We start from the raw sequence: 20,360 nt of genomic DNA on the forward strand, positions 1-20,360 counted from the left end.
CCCAAGCAAGGAAGTTACCAGGTGTTCCCATAGTGACCCGCATAGACGTGTGCATATCGCAAGCCACACATAGCCATAGCATAAATGAGGTGCCCAGGCGTCACCATCCGTCCACTCAAAACCCTTGTCTCACACCAAGTGGTCAGTACAGTGACGACTCCAATCTTCCAAGTAATCTCTCAATGGATTGGATCAAGCACTTAACACAGCACAAGAACATCCAAAGGAAACATATGTATAGAAGAATAGCAAAATAGCAATTCTTTACATAGGAAGAATATGGCATTACTTTACAAGGACACAATTTTCATTGGGCAATATCACCCATATACTATAAGGCTAACAAGAGCCCTAGGGATACGTGGTTGTCCACGATAAATATCAAAGTGATGCCACAATGGTTATAGACAGTTATACACGAAACTACATGTCCGTGTCATATAGCACATGTGGCAAGAGAGATCACAAGCAAAATTAATTACGCCGATATCATACAGACAACGGAGAGAAGAGGCTCAATTGCGTATAGTTGGTGGATAAATTTATTATCGCCAATAATCATCACAGATGGGTATGTCATTGGTATAGGGGCAGAGCAGCCCTGTAGGTACACAAAGGATAAATAAGGCCATGTGTGGCGCGTCGCACCATTGCTGTCCCATGGAAACCAAGAGATCACTATAGAAATCACTTTGTTTAGGTATCATTCAATTACTCTAAGGTACCATGTCCGCAAAGAAATAATGAATGCAAGGCTTCAATTAGAAATATCACATAGAGGAAATGAGAATCCAACCAAGGCTAATACCCAAAAAATTAATAGGCACTGTGGAATAAAGGATGTACTTGTATATCATTTTTCTTCTTCCGTCACTTGTATCCTTTTGTCTTGCTATTCTCAAGGGGTAAGTATCCCTATTGACCACCACAGATACGTGCAGAATAGAGATACAGGGCCAAATTGACAACACCGCAATGTAAGTATCAATCATGTTATTGTCCTGGAGGGATCACAAGAGCATCCTAGTAGTCCCAATTTAAAGAAAACAGTCAATTGCTTAGAAGAGACCAGTGCTATCCGAGCCATAGTAAGCCATTCGCCAGCAATGCGACGCCATTCCAATCCTCCAGCAAAAGAGCAGAGTAATGAGAGAGGAAAGGCGGGTACTCCTCCGTCTTCCACTCAATGCTTGTGGTCCTTTGCCCCATAGAGCAGAAATGGAGCAAAAATTTATTCAGTGTGCTTCTGCCCGGCGGTCAAGAAAATGCCAGATTATGCGGGCGTAGTGCAGAAAATGCCAGATTATGGCTACCGAAAGGTCTTGCTGATACTCTTGAACCCAGAGGCATCGTTCAGTAACCTGGAAATATTGTCCAAATGACAAGCTGCTGAGATTTAATCCAGGGCCACTTCAAATCAGGAACTTCTCAGATAAGTATGGATTATTTTAAAAGAGTGGATGTCAGTGCTCACCACTCGTCGAATGAGGTCTAAGGAAGAGAGAAACGAGAAGAACAAATGAAGCCATAGACAACTCAAGACTGTTTGTAAAAGCCTGTAAATAATAATTCACTGTTAAGACCTGTGGGTGCCAAACTTTGGAGATTGAAGATCCATTTGGACAAGTTAGATAAATAGATAATTAGATGATAGAGAATAGATTATAATGATGGACATTGGGGATTTTCTTTTGAGATGGATTCATTTTCTTGAGCCGCAGGATGTTTAAAGTGACAGACGCACAATATGAATTATTACATCATAGGAAGAGCCTCGGGTTGATCGGTCACTAGACATGACTGATGGAGTACGTGCCCTTCGGTGGTTTGGGCTGTAGATGTAGGTGCCTGGTGATAGTCTGCACTGTTGTGTCCCAGTTTTTAATTCTTTTTTTTTTTTTTTTTGTGCTTTTTCACCATAGGTCATTTCGGAAGAGATTTCTGGGAATAACGGATACGTGGAGCTGTCGTTCTGCGCAAAGAAACTGGATGACAAGGTGACAGGAACAGGGTACAGCCTCCTTTTTGGAGACAGACTTGCAGGTCCCTCTTCTTCTTAGGATATTTTCAAAACTGTAGACTTCTTCGTCATTGCTTTTTTCCTTGCATAAGTAGTTTCCTAAAATGAAAACTTTTCTAAATAATTGCACTTACTTTCTTAAAATATCTTTATAGGATAGGACCCTCTAATCTGTTGCATAGAGTTAGAATCAATTAATAATACTCAGTCACCAGTAGAGGGAGCTGAGGAGCTTATCACATACATATTAATAGAACAGTATGCACTAAGCTCTACAGCTCCCTCTAGTGGTGGCTGCAAGCAGAGAGAATTATATTAGTTCAGGAGATTTGGAGCAATGAATCAATATTCTATTATGTAATCACACAATTTGAGACCCAAAAAATGGTGTTAAAATGTTATTGTGTTCACATCTCTATCCAGGGCTGGTGTATTTCCATGGTCAGGGTAAACACAGATTTTTTGAAGCCTACTATCATATAATTCTGTGTCCTTGTAACTCAAATTAAGAACCGAGGACAGGTCTATAATTTCTAATATTTTCACCCAGACACAATCACAAGCCAAAAAGTCTACGCCTGACTTTTATCCAACAAGGGAACTCCACACGTGTCTTATTAATGAGTATTCAGTAAGTTGTAATGCAAATTTATGGTATTGTATTTTTTTTTAACTTTTTTTGCATTAGGACCTTTTTAGCAAATCAGATCCATTTCTGGAAATTTACAGAGTTAACGATGACCAAAGCGAACAGCTGGTGCATAGGACAGAGGTAAGTAGGTAAGGGGTTATTCCCAGAATCGAAAGTTACCCCCTATACTATTGATAGGAGCTATCTTACTAATCCGTTTGGACCCCAGAGATCCCAAGAATGGGGCTCTAGATACTGAGAAATGGACTCTGCAAAAAGGAAAGGGGAGCTGCGCGTGCTCAACCTACGCTCCATACAGTCCCATACAGAATGATTGGAGCGAAGGCCAAACTTATGCACCTCTCCTTCCATTCTGCAGAGCCCCATTTTTGGGATCGCTGGACCACCCATCGATTAGTAAAGTATCTCCTATCCTATGGATGTCCGCCAAGGAATAACTTTTGATCCTGGGAATACCCCTTTAAAAGGATAGAACTTAAATTAGGTGTGAGAATGACCAATGAGAATGACCAAATAAAGTAGTTTTCCATTTGAGAAAACTCCCCTTCCCCTCCTCTTTAAAAAACAAATCATACTTTACTCACCAACCCCAGGTCCAAACACTGAGTCTCGTCTGCTCCTACAGTCTTTCACATTAACAAGTGACTTCAGCTCTGTAAGCAATGGCCCTCGAGGAGCAGCAGGAAACTCAGTGTTGGACCTGGGGAGTGTGAGTAAAGAACTATTTGTGTTTTAAAACAAACTCCAGACGGGGAATGGGGTTTTTACAAAAATGGATAACTCCTTGAACTCGTTGAAAGTTATTAGCTGATAAAAGTATGATCGCTGAATGAGACCCCCCATGATTATTAGAACGGGGTCCCAGTTCCTTCCCTTGCTGTTTCTGTCAACCCTATAGATATTGAATGGAGAAAGCATGTCCTCCCTTTGTGGGTTGAGGTGGAACAGGGGATACCCCTTTGTAGTGACCCAGACATATTGGTAGGTCCACCAATAAAATTGCAATTTTATATACTTTACTTAAATTCTTATTTTAGGTTATTAAAAATAACTTGAACCCCGTTTGGGAACCATTTAAGGTGTCGCTGAATTCTCTGTGCTGCTGTGAGGAGCAGAGGAAGCTGCGGGTGAGTCATCTTCGGATTCTCCATTCTGTATATTCTGTAACTCATCTTTTCGCCCGTCATTATAACTCCCTCCTCTCGTTCTCTCTACTAATTCCTCATTCTTTTCCTTATCTCACTTTCAACCCACCCGTTCCCTCTTCTCCACCAGTGCCTAGTCTGGGATTATGACTCCCGTGGAAAACATGATTTTATTGGAGAGTTTTATGCAACCTTTGAAGAGATGCAGAAAGGAATTGGTGGGAACAAGGTGAGAAAACGAGATAGAATTCACAGGGTGCAGACAAGCGTGGAAAATAGGGATGTTCGTTTTTTAAATGGAAATTACTCGTGGCTTTTGTCCTGGTTTAACCCCAGCAGGTCTGAACGTCTACTCCGCAAATTAGACCTGCCACATCCGACTAATTGTAGGGTGACATTTAGAAAAGGAGGAGGCATTTGGCCCCTTCTGCCATAAGTGCTCCAAAAACTGAGAATAAAGGGGGATACAATAAATAAATACATCCTGGACCTCATATGTTCCTTCCCTGTTTTCTTTGTTGTAATGTTTAAAAATGTTTTTTGTAACTAAAAAAAAAAAAACAATTGAAACCTAAAAACAACAACAATAATGCTTTGATGGTTTGGAGAGAGGCTTTAAAGGTTTTTTTTCCCATTTTTATAAATGGATATTATCTGATAGTGCTTGCAAATACAAGCAATTTTGCAATTTACAGCTTGTTAAAATTTGCAGCCATTTGTGAGATATTAACAGATATTAATTGGTCGGTCTCCTTGGCAACGAGAGGTAAACAAAAGATAAGTGTTAATATCTCAAGAACAGCTGAAAATTTTAACGAGCAGTAAATTGAAAAAGTGCTTGCTTTTACACGCACAATCCAAATATATCCGTATATGAATATGGGAATAACTCTTTAAATCTTTCCTGATGTATCAGTGGATATTCTTGCACCCATTAATTTAGCATTTAAAAAAATGCTGAAATGTATGTATTTTTTTTTCTTTTCAGGTACAATGGGACTGTGTAAATCCAAAATACAAATTAAAGAAAAGAAACTATAAGAACTCTGGGTTGGTTATATTATCAGATCTGAAGGTAACTAATCAGAGCAATTTTTCTTCAATTGCTTAGACTTAATGAATGAGGGGGCCATTGGGGTCATTGATAAAGCAAAGATGAAGGAACCCCAATATTCCTTAAGTATGTACATACTGTCTGTCTAGGAGTCCTCTGGGCAATCCTATATGTACAGGGAAAGCTGTCAATCACTGAGTAGGACCGCCCACTGGACTCCTAAGCAACCAAAGAGCAGAGATTGAAATGAAGAATATACAAGGTATATTGAATCTTTTCCCACATAACTATGTATTAATCTGCACTATAATATCCTGACGTTGAATGGGATATATTCCCTTTAAATATTATTTTGCTACTTTTTTGGAGTGATTGTATGGGAACGTTAAGCCATTGATACTGATCATAGGATCTTGTTTGTGACTTCGGGGTCCATATAATATTTCGGCCTCTAATGCTCCTCTCTATTTAATATCAGATACACAGAGTCTATTCCTTCCTTGATTATATAATGGGCGGATGTCAAATCCACTTTACAGTAAGTTTCTCATCTTCGATCTGCTTTATTTATGTGTTAAATGTTCCTATTGGCTGTTATCAGTGAATGTGCTGAAATATGGACATGTGCATGGTCAGGGGGCCCATTTGCAAGTTGAAGGGTCTTACCATCATGGCCACCATCATGCTCAATAAATGGAAAAACGATGACTGTCCTAGTCCTTCTCCTGCCCATCATCTCTTTAATTTTGCTGGTGGCCCCCACAGTTGCTATACCTTCAACCCCTGGTATTTACGCCCATTATGACCATGGTCCTCTCCATGGTAGAAAAGGAGGTTAGATCATTTTTCCAACTCCCAGAAGAGGTGGAAGTGGCACGATCTTAGAGTGACTACCTGTCGTGGTCCTCAAAGTTGTCCTATAATTTTGCATCTGCTCCTTCTAATTACAGGGGTCGTCCCATAAACAACATATATCATCTAGCCACAGGATAAGTGCTAAATGCATGATTGCTGGGGTCACAGCTACTAGGATCCCATTGATAATCAGAAACGGGACACTAAAGCTTCCTGTGAATAGAGCAGTAGTGAGCATTCACTACAGGGGTGGTGTTGCACATGCTCACCAGAGCTCCTTCACTTTCTATAGGGATGGTGTTGCACATGCTCACCAGAGCTCCTTCACTTTCTATAGGGGTGGTGTTGCACATGCTCACTACCGCTTCATTCATTGTCCATGGGAGTGGTGTTGCACTTCCACACCGCAGCTCCATTCCCTGTCTATAGTCATGATGCTGCATATGCACACTATCACTCCATTCATTGTTTATGATGGTGGTTTTGCACTTTCTCACCAGAGCTCCAATCACTGTCTATAGGGGTGGCATGGCATATGCTCACTATTGCTCCTTTCACTGTCTATAGGGATGATGCTGCACATGCTCACTACTGCTCCATTCACTGTCTATAGTGATGATGCTGCACATGCTCACTACCACTCCATTCACTGTCTATAGTGATGATGCTGCACGTGCTCAATACCGCTCCATTCACTGCTTATAGGGGTGGTGTTGCACATGCTCACTAGAGCTCCATTAACTGTCTATAGCGGTGGTGTTGCACTTCTTCACCAGAGCTCCATTCACTGTCTATAGGGATGCTGTTGCACATGCTCACTACCACTCCATTCACTGTATATAGTGATGGTGTTGCACTTGCTCACTGGAGCTCCATTAACTGTCTATAGGGGTGGTGATACACATGCTCACTAACACTTTATTCACTATCTATAGTGGTATTGTTGCACATGCTCACTGAAGCTCCATTAGCTGTCTATAGGGATGATGTTGCACATCCTCACTACTGCTCCATTCACTATCTATAGTGGTAGTGTTGCACATGCTCACTGGAGCTCCATTAACTGTCTATAGTGGTGGTGCTGCACATGCTCACTGGAGCTCCATTCACAGTCTATAGGGATGCTGTTACACATGCTCACTAACACTCCATTCACTGTATATAGTGGTAGTGTTGCACATGCTCACTGGAGCTCCATTAACTGTCTATAGGGGTGGTGTTGCACAGGCTCACTGGAGCTCTATTAACTGTCTATAAGGGCGGTGTTCACATACTCACTACTGCTCCATTCACTATCTATAGGGGTGGTGTTGCACATGCTCACTGGATCTACATTAACTGTCTATAGGGGTGGTGTTGCACATGCTCACTACTGCTCCATTAACTGTCTATAGAGGTGGTGTTGCACATGCTCACTATTGCTCCATTGGGACCCCCAGCAATTCGGATAGGGGCCACATTTAATGTTGTTTATGGAATAATCCTTTAACTCCTTGCATGCACATCTAGTCAACATCTGCACCTTCATGGCCGCATCAGGAACTCGCTAACATGCTTGACTCTCTGCTTCTTCTCGTAAGGTTGCCATAGACTTCACAGCGTCCAACGGAGATCCCCGAAATAGCTGTTCCCTTCATTACATTAACCCTTACCAGCCCAACGAGTATCTGAAGGCCTTAGTTGCTGTGGGAGAAATCTGCCAAGATTATGACAGGTGTTCAGCACCCCTTCCTCTGTGTCTGTACTGTTTGTGACTCCAGATATGATTCGTGGCCTTCTCAGTCTTCTAAGTCACTCTGCATGGACCGTCACTATTGTATTTCAGGCCCCCTATTTACTCTTGATTGTCTACTCTTTTTAGTGATAAACGATTCTCTGCCCTTGGATTTGGTGCTCGCATTCCTCCAAAATATGAGGTAAGAACATTTTCTATATAGTAATGGCTGGTGAACGTGTCATTATATAGTGAATCTGATAGAACGTGTGATCATTTCAAGTGAAACCCCTCTGGAAAAGTGATTTTTGGAACTTAAACATTGATGGTCTTACCCATGATCAGCCATTCATGTTTGATTTTTATGGGTCAGATCTATGGGACCCTCAACAATTTGCAAAGTGAACGTTCTAAGGTCTGGTCCTCATAATGTACACAGGCACAGTGGCTTGTCCACTTGGCACCATGTTCTTACATGGATGACCTAGACAAAGTGCAAGAAAAGAAGTATGGCTGTGCCTGGTATACCAGCTGAGCCCTTTCAAATGATGATATACCTTTATTCATTTTGCAGGTGGGAGAGGTCTTGGGGCTTGGACCCCCACCACTCAAACATTAATAGTCTATTTTAAAAATTGGACATCTATGTTAAAAAGAGGTTGCACCACCATGGTCCTTCATGAGGAATGAAGCTGTGCTGATACATGCTAGCTACGGGTAGCAGCAGCATCCTGTAAACACAGACCTCACATCCAGTCTATACTACTGGGAGAGACACAGAGCTCGCGTCCATCCTACATTACTGGGAGAGACCTCGACAAATCATTCCACCTATATTACTGGAAGAGACAATCAGACCTCACATCCATCCTTTATTACAGGGGGACACATAAACCTCACATCCAGCCCATGTTCGGAGAGAGACACACAGAGCTCACATCCAGCCCATGTTCTGGGAGAGACACACAGAGCTCACATCCAGCCTATATTACTGAGAGAGACACACAGAGCTCACATCCATCCTTTATTACTGGAGACACATAAACCTCACATCCAGCCCATGTTCTGGGAGAGACACACAGAGATCACATCCAGCCTATATTACTGGGAGAGACACACGGACCTCACATCCAGCCTGTATTACTGGGAGAGACACACAGAGCTCACATCCAGTCTGTATTACTGGGAGAGAAACCATAGGCCTAACATCCATCCTGTGTTAATAGGAGAGACATACATTCAGCCTATCTTACTTGGAGAGACACAGAGCTCACATTCAGCCTATATTTTTTGAGAGACACAGAGCTCACATCCAGCCTATATTACTGGGAGAGATGCAAAGACCTCACGTCCAGCCTATATTACTGTGAGAGACATATAGATCTCACATCCAGCCTATATTACTGGGAGAGACACACAGAGCTTACATCCAACCTATATTACTGGGAGACACACAGACCTCCCATCCAGCCTATATTACTGGAATAGACACAGAGCTCACATACAGCCTATATTACAGGGAGAGACACAGAGGTCACATCCAGCCTATATTACTGGGAGAAACACACAGACCTCCCATCCAGCCTATATTACTGGCATAGACACAGAGCTCACATACAGCCTATATTACAGGGAGAGACACACAGAGCTCACATCCAACCTATATTACTGGGAGACACACAGACCTCCCATCCAGCCTATATTACTGGAATAGACACAGAGCTCACATACAGCCTATATTACAGGGAGAGACACAGAGGTCACATCCAGCCTATATTACTGGGAGAAACACACAGAGCTCACATCCAGTTATATTGCTGGGACAGACACAGAGCTCACGTCCAGCCTACAGTATAGACCAAAAGTTTGGACACACCTTCTCATTTAAAGATTTTTCTGTATTTTCATGACTTTGAAAATTGTACATTCACACTGAAGGCTTCAAAACTATGAATTAACACATGTGGAATTATATACTTATCAAAAAAGTGTGAAAAAACTGAAAATATGTCTTATATTCTAGGTTCTTCAAAGTAGCCACCTTTTGCTTTGATGACTGCTTTCCACACTCTTGGCATTCTCTTGATGATCTTCAAGAGGTAGTCGCCGGAAATGGTTTTCACTTCACAAGTGTGCCCTGTCAGGTTTAATAAATGGGATTTCTTGCCTTATAAATGGGGTTGGACCATCAGTTGTGTTGTGCAGAAGTCTGGTGGATACACAGCTGATAGTCCTACTGAATAGATTGTTAGAATTTGTATTATGGCAAGAAAAAAGCAGCTAAGTAAAGAAAAACGAGTGGCCATCATTACTTTAAGAAATGAAGGTCAGTCAGTCCGAAAAATTGAGAAAACTTTGAAAGTGTCCCCAAGTGCAGTTGCAAAAACCATCAAGCGCTACAAAGAAACTGGCTCACATGAGGACCGCCCCAGGAAAGGAAGACCAAGAGTCACCTCTGCTTCTGAGGATAAGTTTATCCAAGTCACCAGCCTCAGAAATCGCAGGTTAACAGCAGCTCAGATTAGAGACCAGGTCAATGCCACACAGAGTTCTAGCAGCAGACACATCTCTTCAACAACTGTTAAGAGGAGACTTTGTGCAGCAGGCTTTCATGGTAAAATAGCTGCTAGGAAACCACTGCTAAGGACAGGCAACAAGCAGAAGAGACTTGTTTGGGCTAAAGAACACAAGGAATGGACATTAGACCAGTGGAAATCTGTGCTTTGGTCTGATGAGTCCAAATTTGAGATCTTTGGTTCCAACCACCGTGTCTTTGTGCGACGCAGAAAAGGTGAACGGATGGACTCTACATGCCTGGTTCCCACCGTGAAGCATGGAGGAGGAGGTGTGATGGTGTGGGGGTGCTTTGCTGGTGACACTGTTGGGGATTTATTCAAAATTGAAGGCATAGTGAACCAGCATGGCTACCACAGCATCTTGCAGCGGCAAGCCATTCCATCAGGTTTGTGCTTAGTTGGACCATCATTTATTTTTCAACAGGACAATGACCCCAAACACACCTCCAGGCTGTGTAAGGGCTATTTGACCAAGGACGAGAGTGATGGGGTGCTACGCCAGATGACCTGGCCTCCACAGTCACCAGACCTGAACCCAATCGAGATGGTTTGGGGTGAGCTGGACCGCAGAGTGAAGGCAAAAGGGCCAACAAGTGCTAAGCATCTCTGGGAACTCCTTCAAGATTGTTGGAAGACCATTTCCGGTGACTACCTCTTGAAGCTCATCAAGAGAATGCCAAGAGTGTGCAAAGCAGTCATCAAAGCAAAAGGTGGCTACTTTGAAGAACCTAGAATATAAGACATATTTTCAGTTGTTTCACACTTTTTTGTTAAGTACATAACATAGTTGTGATGCCTTCAGTGTGAATGTACAGTTTTCAAAGTCATGAAAATACAGAAAAATCTTTAAATGAGAAGGTGTGTCCAAACTTTTGGTCTGTACTGTATGTTACTGGTAGAGACAAACAGACCTCTCTTTCACTATGTTACTGGAAGTGCGATATAGACCTCATATACAGCCTATATTATTGGGAGAGAAACACAGGGCTAACATATAGCTTGTATTATTGGGAGAGACCCAAAGCTCACATCTAGCCTATATTGCTGGGAGAGACACACAGAGCTCACATCCAGCCTATATTACTGGGAGAGACACAGACCTCACATCCAGCCTATATTACTGGGAGACACACAGCAATCACATCCAGCCTATATTACTGGGAGACACACAGATCTCACATCCAGCCTATATTACTGGAATAGACACAGAGCTCACATACAGCCTATATTACAGGGAGAGACACAGTGGTCACATCCAGCCTATATTACTGGGAGAAACACACAGAGCTAACATCCAACTTATATTACTGGGAGAGACGCACAGAGCTCACATCCAACCTATATTACTGGGAGACACACAGACCTCCCATCCAGCCTATATTACTGGAATAGACACAGAGCTCACATACAGCCTATATTACAGGGAGAGACACAGTGGTCACATCCAGCCTATATTACTGGGAGAAACACACAGAGCTAACATCCAACTTATATTACTGGGAGAGACACACAGAGCTCACATCCAATCTATATTACTGGGAGACACTCAGACCTCCCATCCAGCCTATATTACTGGGATAGACACAGAGCTCACATCCAGCCTATATTACAGGGAGAGACACAGAGGTCACATCCAACCTATATTACTAGGAGAGACACACAGATCTCACACCCAGCCTGTATTACTGGGAGAGACACACAGAGCTCACATCCAGCCTGTATTACTGGGAGAGAAACACAGGCCTAACATCCATCCTGTATTACTAGGAGAAACACGCATCCAGCCTCTATTACTTTGAGAGACACAGAGCTCACATCCAGCCTCTATTACTTTGAGAGACACAGAGCTCACATCCAGCCTATATTACTGGGAGAGACGCAAAGACCTCACGTCCAGCCTATATTACTGTGAGAGACATATAGATCTCACATCTAGCCTATATTACTGGGAGAAACACACAGAGCTTACATCCAACCTATATTACTGGGAGAGACACACAGAGCTCACATCCAGCCCATATTACTGGGAGTCACACAGACCTCCCATCCAGCCTATATTACTGGGATAGACACAAAGCTCACATCCAGCCTATATTACAGGGAGAGACACAGAGGTCACATCCAGCCTATATTACTGGGAGACACACAGATCTCACTTCCAGCCTTTATTACTGGGAGAGAAACACAGACCGCTCATCCAGCTTATATTGCTGGGATAAACACAGAGCTCACATCCAGCCTATGTTACTGGTAGAGACAAACAGACCTCTCTTTCACTATGTTACTGGAAGTGAGACATAGACCTCATATACAGCCTATATTATTGGGAGAGAAACACAGGGCTAACATATAGCTTGTATTACTGGGAGAGACCCAAAGCTCACATCCAGCCTATATTACTGGGAGAGAGACACAGAGCTCACATCCAGCCTATATTACTGGGAGAGACACACAGAGCTCACATCCAACCTTTATTACTGGGAGACACACAGACCTCCCACCCAGCCTATATTACTGGAATAGACACAGAGCTCACATACAGCCTATATTACAGGGAGAGACACAGAGGTCACATCCAGCCTATATTACTGGGAGAAACACACAGAGCTAACATCCAACTTATATTACTGGGAGAGACACACAGAGCTCACATCCAATCTATATTACTGGGAGACACACCGACCTCCCATCCAGCCTATATTACTGGGATAGACACAGAGCTCACATCCAGCCTATATTACAGGGAGAGACCCTGAGGTCACATCCAGCCTATATTACTGGGAGAGAAACACAGACCGCTCATCCAGCTTATATTGCTGGGATAAACATAGAGCTCACATCCAGCCTATGTTACTGGTAGAGACAAACAGACCTCTCTTTCACTATGTTACTGGAATTGAGACATAGACCTCATATACAGCCTATATTATTGGGAGAGAAACACAGGGCTAACATATAGCTTGTATTACTGGGAGAGACCCAAAGCTCACATCCAGCCTATATTACTTTGAGAGACACAGAGGTCACATCCAGCCTATATTACTGGGAGAAACACACAGAGCTCACATCCAGCTTGTATTGCTGGGACAGACACAGAGCTCACATTCAGCCTATATTACTGGGAGACACACAGACCTCCCATCCTGCCTATATTACTGGAGTAGACACAGAGCTCACATCCAGCCTATATTACAGGGAGAGACATAGAGGTCACATACAGCCTATATTACTGGGAGAAACACACAGAGCTCACACCCAGCCTGTATTACTGGGAGAGACACACAGAGCTCACATCCAGCCTGTATTACTGGGAGAGAAACACAGGCCTAACATCCATCCTGTATTACTAGGAGAAACACGCATCCAGCTTATATTACTTGGAGAGACACAGAGCTCACATTCAGCCTATATTTCTGGGAAAAACACACAGAGCTCAGATCCAGCCTATGTTACTGGTAGAGACAAACAGACCTCTCTTTTACTATGTTACTGGAAGTGAGACATAGACCTCAAATACAGCCTATATTATTGGGAGAGAAACACAGTGCTAACATATAGCTTGTATTACTGGGAGAGACCCAAAGCTCACATCTAGCCTATATTACTGGGAGAGACACACAAAGCTCACATCCAACCTATATTACTGGGAGACACACAGACCTCCCGTCCAACCTATATCACTGGAATAGACACAGAGCTCACCTACAGCCTATATTACAGGGAGAGACACAGAGGTCACATCCAGCCTATATTACTGGGAGACACACAACTCTCACATCCAGCCTATATTACTGGGAGAAACACACAGAGCTAACATCCAACCTATATTACTGGGAGAAACACACAGAGCTCACATCCAATCTATATTACTGGGAGACACACCGACCTCCCATCTAGCCTATATTACTGGAAGAGACACACAGAGCTCACATCCAATCTATATTACTGGGAGACACACCGACCTCCCATCCAACCTATATTACTGGGATAGACACAGAGCTCACATCCAGTCTATATTACAGGGAGAGACCCAGAGGTCACATCCAGCCTATATTACTGGGAGAGACACACAGACCGCTCATCCAGCTTATATTGCTGGGATAAACACAGAGCTCACATCCAGCCTATGTTACTGGTAGAGACAAACAGACCTGTCTTTCACTATGTTACTGGAATTGAGACATAGACCTCATATACAGCCTATATTATTGGGAGAGAAACACAGGGCTAACATATAGCTTGTATTACTGGGAGAGACCCAAAGCTCACATCCAGCCTATATTACTTTGAGAGACACAGAGGTCACATCCAGCCTATATTACTGGGAGAAACACACAGAGCTCACATCCAGCTTATATTGCTGGGACAGACACAGAGCTCACATTCAGCCTATATTACTGGGAGACACACAGACCTCCCATCCTGCCTATATTACTGGAGTAGACACAGAGCTCACATCCAGCCTATATTACAGGGAGAGACATAGAGGTCACATCCAGCCTATATTACTGGGAGAAACACACAGAGCTCACACCCAGCCTGTATTACTGGGAGAGACACACAGAGCTCACATCCAGCCTGTATTACTGGGAGAGAAACACAGGCCTAACATCCATCCTGTTTTACTAGGAGAAACACGCATCCAGCTTATATTACTTGGAGAGACACAGAGCTCACATCCAGCCTATGTTACTGGTAGAGACAAACAGACCTCTCTTTTACTATGTTACTGGAAGTGAGACATAGACCTCAAATACAGCCTATATTATTGGGAGAGAAACACAGGGCTAACATATAGCTTGTATTACTGGGAGAGACCCAAAGCTCACATCTAGCCTATATTACTGGGAGAGACACACAAAGCTCACATCCAACCTATATTACTGGGAGACACACAGACCTCCCGTCCAACCTATATTACTGGAATAGACACAGAGCTCACCTACAGCCTATATTACAGGGAGAGACACAGAGGTCACATCCAGCCTATATTACTGGGAGACACACAACTCTCACATCCAGCCTATATTACTGGGAGAAACACACAGAGCTAACATCCAACCTATATTACTGGGAGAAACACACAGAGCTCACATCCAATTTATATTACTGGGAGACACACCGACCTCCCATCTAGCCTATATTACTGGGATAGACACAGAGCTCACATCCAGCCTATATTACAGGGAGAGACACACAATTCTCACACCCAGCCTGTATTACTGGGAGAGAAACACAGGCCTAACATCCATCCTGTATTACTAGGAGAGACACGCATCCAGCTTATATTACTTTGAGAGACACAGAGCTCACATCCAGCCTATATTACTTTGAGAGACACAGAGCTCACATACAGCCTATATTACTGGGAGAGACGCAAAGACCTCCCGTCCAGCCTATATTACTGTGAGAGACATATAGATCTCACATCTAGCCTATATTACTGGGAGAGACACACAGAGCTTACATCCAACCTATATTACTGGGAAAGACACACAGAGCTCACATCCAGCCTATATTACTGGGAGACGCACAGACCTCCCATCCAGCCTATATTACTGGGATAGACACAAAGCTCACATCCAGCCTATATTACTGGGAGAGACACACAGAGCTCACATCCAGCCTAATATTACTGGGAGAGACACACAGAGCTCACATCCAGTCTATATTACTGGGAGACACACAGACCTCCCATCCAGCCTATATTACTGGGATAGACACAAAGCTCACATCCAGCCTATATTACAGGGAGAGACACAGAGGTCACATCCAGCCTAAATTACTGGGAGACACACAGATCTCACTTCCAGCCTATATTACTGGGAGAGACACACAGATCGCTCATGCAGCTGATATTGCTGGGATAACCACAGAACTCACATCCAGCCTATGTTACTGGTACAGACAAACAGACCTCTCTTTCACTATGTTACTAGAAGTGAGACATAGACCTCTTATACAGCCTATATTATGGGGAGAGAAACACAGGGCTAACATATAGCTTGTATTACTGGGAGAGACCCAAAGCTCACATCCAGCCTATATTACTGGGAGAGAGACACAGAGCTCACATCCAGCCTAATATTACTGGGAGATACACACAGAGCTCACATCCAGCCTAAATTACTGGTAGAGACACACAGATCTCACATCCAGCCTATATTACTGGGATAGACACAGAGTCACAGCCAGCCTATATTACTGGGAGAGACACACAGAGCTCACATCCAGCCTAATATTACTGGGAGAGACACACAGAGCTCACATCCAGCCTAAATTACTGGTAGAGACACACAGATCTCACATCCAGCCTATATTACTGGGATAGACACAGAGTCACAGCCAGCCTATATTACTGGGAGAGACCCAGAGCTCACATCCAGCCTATATTACTGGTAGAGACACACAGTCCTCACATCCAGCCTATATTACTGGGAGAGACACACAGAGCTCACATCCAGCCTATATTACTGGGAGAGACACACATACCTCACATCCAGTCTATATTACTGGGAGAGACATACAAAGCTCACACCCAGCCTGTATTTCTACGAGGGACACAACCACACCAGAAAATTCTGAAACTAGGAGCAGGCTGCAAATCAGTGGGTCTGAAAATGAATGAAGAAATGTAGACTGCAGTCTGAAACTTAGTGCATCGTTTTTAACCGAAGGTAACCAATAACATGTAAAAAAAAAAATATATATTTTTTGCATATTAAAGGTGTCCATAGCCCTTATTTTTATTACAATGGGCTCCATTATGCTTTTTATTACTGATGTTTGCTTTTTTTGCCAGTACTCTTTTCTGTGACCTATTTCTCCATTCCCTCCCTCCCCTGACTTCTCACCATATCTGAGGATATTTCCTCAATGACCCTCAGTAATTAGCAGCCCGCACTGGTCTGTGTTCTCGCTCCGTCCCTCTCAGTGATCTCTCGAGTTGTTCTGAGTGCTTCACCAATTTATTACACTCTGAATAATGCACAAGGATTTCTCTTTAATCTGTGCTTGATGGCAATGAAACGCTCTCTCAATTAAGTGCTGATGTTGCAAATCATAGGAAATGTTTCTTTTGAAAAAAAATCGTCTTTGAAGGTTTTCGTAATTGGTCTTGATGTGTAAATGATTGGAAGAACACGACGAGCAAATATCGCCGGCTTTATAATGGCTCGGAGGAAAAGATACAATGTGATTAACAGTAATTTAATCTTCTCCAGTTTTTAGTATTTTTTTCTCTAGTTTTGTAGTGCGGAATAAATGGATTTGTTACTTCTTTCATCCAAGCTGCTATTCAAGTATCTTGTACTGATGAGGTCTAATAAGATGGAAGCAGCTTCATGGGATTGATATTTCTAGACGTTTTCTAGTGCTACAATATAGCAGAAAATAATGTTGGTGGAGATATTAGAGATGAGCTTGTACTCTAAAAGAGTTGTCCTTTGTGACCATCCTCTTCTTTTAATGATAAACTGTTGTCAATCACAAGGGAAGCTGCAGGGGGCTGCTGCCGGTGTCTGCTGCAGGGGGCTGCTGCAGGTGTCTGCTGCAGGGGGAACGTGATATTACATGAATTGGGCAATCAAAAAAGACATGAGCGGAAGCCACACTTTGCTGTAAGTCTACATACTTGGGGCAGGTCCCAAGCAGCGTGCAGCTTACTTTTTTTGTAATGGTCAAGAAAATCTCCATGGCGCCGCTCTGGTGGTTCACTTCTATCTTGCAGCGATGACATCAGGTTTATCATTCCAGTTACCATTTCCTGTCTGCTGATTGTCTGCTGCGGTCACTTAGATAATGGATGTAATGCCGTTGCTGCTGGACTGGCTGGGGTGGGGGTGGAGTTGAATAAGTAAATCAGGATAATTAAATTATTTTAAAACATTTCTTACCCTTTGCTATTTTTATTTAACCTGATAACATCCAAGCGACGTAAATTTATAATGCTTTGATTGTGCGCTTTAAGCACACGCCATTGTAAAATTTACAGTGCACTGCTTAAAGCTCTTGCCCTTAAAATCTAGTAGAAGCTGGTCGGGTCTCTGGCCGTTTCTTACTGCTGATGTCTTCTCTTTTGCCAGCTACATATCATTCAATGACCCCTATGTACTAAATAAAAACAGCGGCACTGACCTGCATTGCAGAGCCAATTTGGGTAATATAGTGGGCTATGTTTTCCTCTGTAACTGAGGTTCCTATGAATGCTCCAGTTACAGAGGAAAAAACTCATGATAAAGAAAAAATGTACTGTACATTATTCCCCAGATATCTTTTATGACCTCTTGCGGGACAAATTATGTAAAGCACACTCTGTATGAGGCCATCTCATGTCTGATCATTAAGGGGTTAAAAAAAACCAACACTACCAGCAAAAATGGTCTAAAAGTTTCCTACCTAAATGCACTTGACTCGGATCGGCCAAGCAGTAAGGGTTCAGTTTTGGGGTGAGTTTATCCTATTTTTGCACTGACGCCATATCTGAACCTTGGAACACGTTCTTATATTTCTCTCTATGGGATCTAACATAAGGCGAGAAGCCTCCTTAACAATCGTTGTCGGGGGTCACGTTGATAAATGATTGTGATAAACATAGGAATGAATGATCGTCCAACCGTAATTGTGCTTTCATCTTGAATCTTTTACTGTTTGGGTAAATTAATGGCATCAATTAGTGAAGGATAATTACCACCGCCGCAATTACCCTTTATATGACTGCAACTATAACGTATTATACACAAAGGCTTTCAGATGATTCAATCTAGTCTATTGCACTAGCGACATTTCAAGGGTGCTTTTCTCTAAGGTGACGCCCCTCCAAGGCCATTAATCTCCACTTATCAGCTCATTTCAGGCTCGCTCAGTCTCAAAATAGGTGGAGATGAGACGTCACATAAAAAATATTCAAATGCACCATTTACCCATCCTGTACATAATAAGGAAGGTATATGGTAGGGATATAGATTGTCTAGCGAGGCAGGAAAATTGTCCCAAGCATTCAGATCTATATCCTTATTTCTGGAGGCACTATATTTTATTATACACAGGTGGTAGTATTATAGTAGTTTTATTCTTGTACATAGGGAGCAGTATTATAGTAGTTTTATTCTTGTACATAGAAAGCAGTATTATAGTAGTTTTATTCTTGTAGATAGCAGCAGTATTATAGTAGTTATATTCTTGTACATAGGGGCAGTATTATAGTAGTTATATTCTTGTACATAGGGACAGTATTATAGTAGTTATATTCTTATACATAGGGGGGCAGTATTATAGTAGTTATATTCTTGTACACAGTGGGTAGTATTATAGTAGTTATATTCATGTATATAGGGGCAGTATTATAGTAGTTATATTCCTGTACCTAGGGGCAGTATTATAGTAGTTATATTCTTGTACATAGGAGCAGTATTATAGTAGTTATATTCTTGTATATAGCAGCAGTATTATAGTAGTTATATTCTTGCACATAGGGGCAGTATTATAGTAGTTATATTCTTGTACATAGGGGCAGTATTATAGTAGTTATATTCTTGTACATAGGAGCAGTATTATAGTAGTTATATTCTTGTACACAGTGGGTAGTATTATAGTAGTTATATTCTTGTACATAGGGGCAGTATTATAGTAGTTATATTCTTGTACATAGGGGCAGTATTATAGTAGTTATATTCTTATACATAGGGGGCAGTATTATAGTAGTTATATTCTTGTACACAGTGGGTAGTATTATAGTAGTTATATTCTTGTATATAGGGGCAGTATTATAGTAGTTATATTCCTGTACCTAGGAGCAGTATTATAGTAGTTATATTCTTGTATATAGCAGCAGTATTATAGTAGTTATATTCTTGCACATAGGGGCAGTATTATAGTAGTTATATTCTTGTACATAGGGGCAGTATTATAGTAGTTATATTCTTGTACATAGGAGCAGTATTATAGTAGTTATATTCTTGTACACAGTGGGTAGTATTATAGTAGTTATATTCTTGTACATAGGGGCAGTATTATAGTAGTTATATTCTTGTACATAGGGGCAGTATTATAGTAGTTATATTCTTATACATAGGGGGGCAGCATTATAGTAGTTATATTCTTGTATACAGTGGGTAGTATTATAGTAGTTATATTCTTGTATATAGGGGCAGTATTATAGTAGTTATATTCCTGTACCTAGGGGCAGTATTATAGTAGTTATATTCTTGTACATAGGAGCAGTATTATAGTAGTTATATTCTTGTATATAGCAGCAGTATTATAGTAGTTATATTCTTGCACATAGGGGCAGTATTATAGTAGTTATATTCTTGTACATAGGGGCAGTATTATAGTAGTTATATT

At 42.1% G+C, this 20,360-nt stretch overlaps 1 protein-coding gene across 4 annotated transcripts in view; it reads left to right on the plus strand.

The window, feature by feature from the left end:
* The window catches only part of CPNE7 (copine 7), a 99,815-nt gene that overhangs the window by 59,946 nt on the left and 19,509 nt on the right, over nt 1-20,360 (plus strand). For all 4 annotated transcript variants that reach the window (XM_073659195.1, XM_073659196.1, XM_073659198.1 and 1 more), the window contains 8 exons: nt 1,923-1,997; nt 2,709-2,792; nt 3,710-3,799; nt 3,948-4,046; nt 4,806-4,892; nt 5,350-5,409; nt 7,307-7,440; nt 7,588-7,642. In XM_073659195.1, the coding sequence (XP_073515296.1) occupies nt 1,923-1,997; nt 2,709-2,792; nt 3,710-3,799; nt 3,948-4,046; nt 4,806-4,892; nt 5,350-5,409; nt 7,307-7,440; nt 7,588-7,642 (684 nt within the window). The remainder of the gene's footprint in view (nt 1-1,922; nt 1,998-2,708; nt 2,793-3,709; nt 3,800-3,947; nt 4,047-4,805; nt 4,893-5,349; nt 5,410-7,306; nt 7,441-7,587; nt 7,643-20,360) is intronic.

This window comes from Phyllobates terribilis, unplaced genomic scaffold (genome assembly GCF_046119375.1).
Source record: "Phyllobates terribilis strain yellow unplaced genomic scaffold, ASM4611937v1 Scaffold_13__5_contigs__length_258822181, whole genome shotgun sequence".
Classification (NCBI taxonomy): Eukaryota; Metazoa; Chordata; class Amphibia; order Anura; family Dendrobatidae; genus Phyllobates; species Phyllobates terribilis.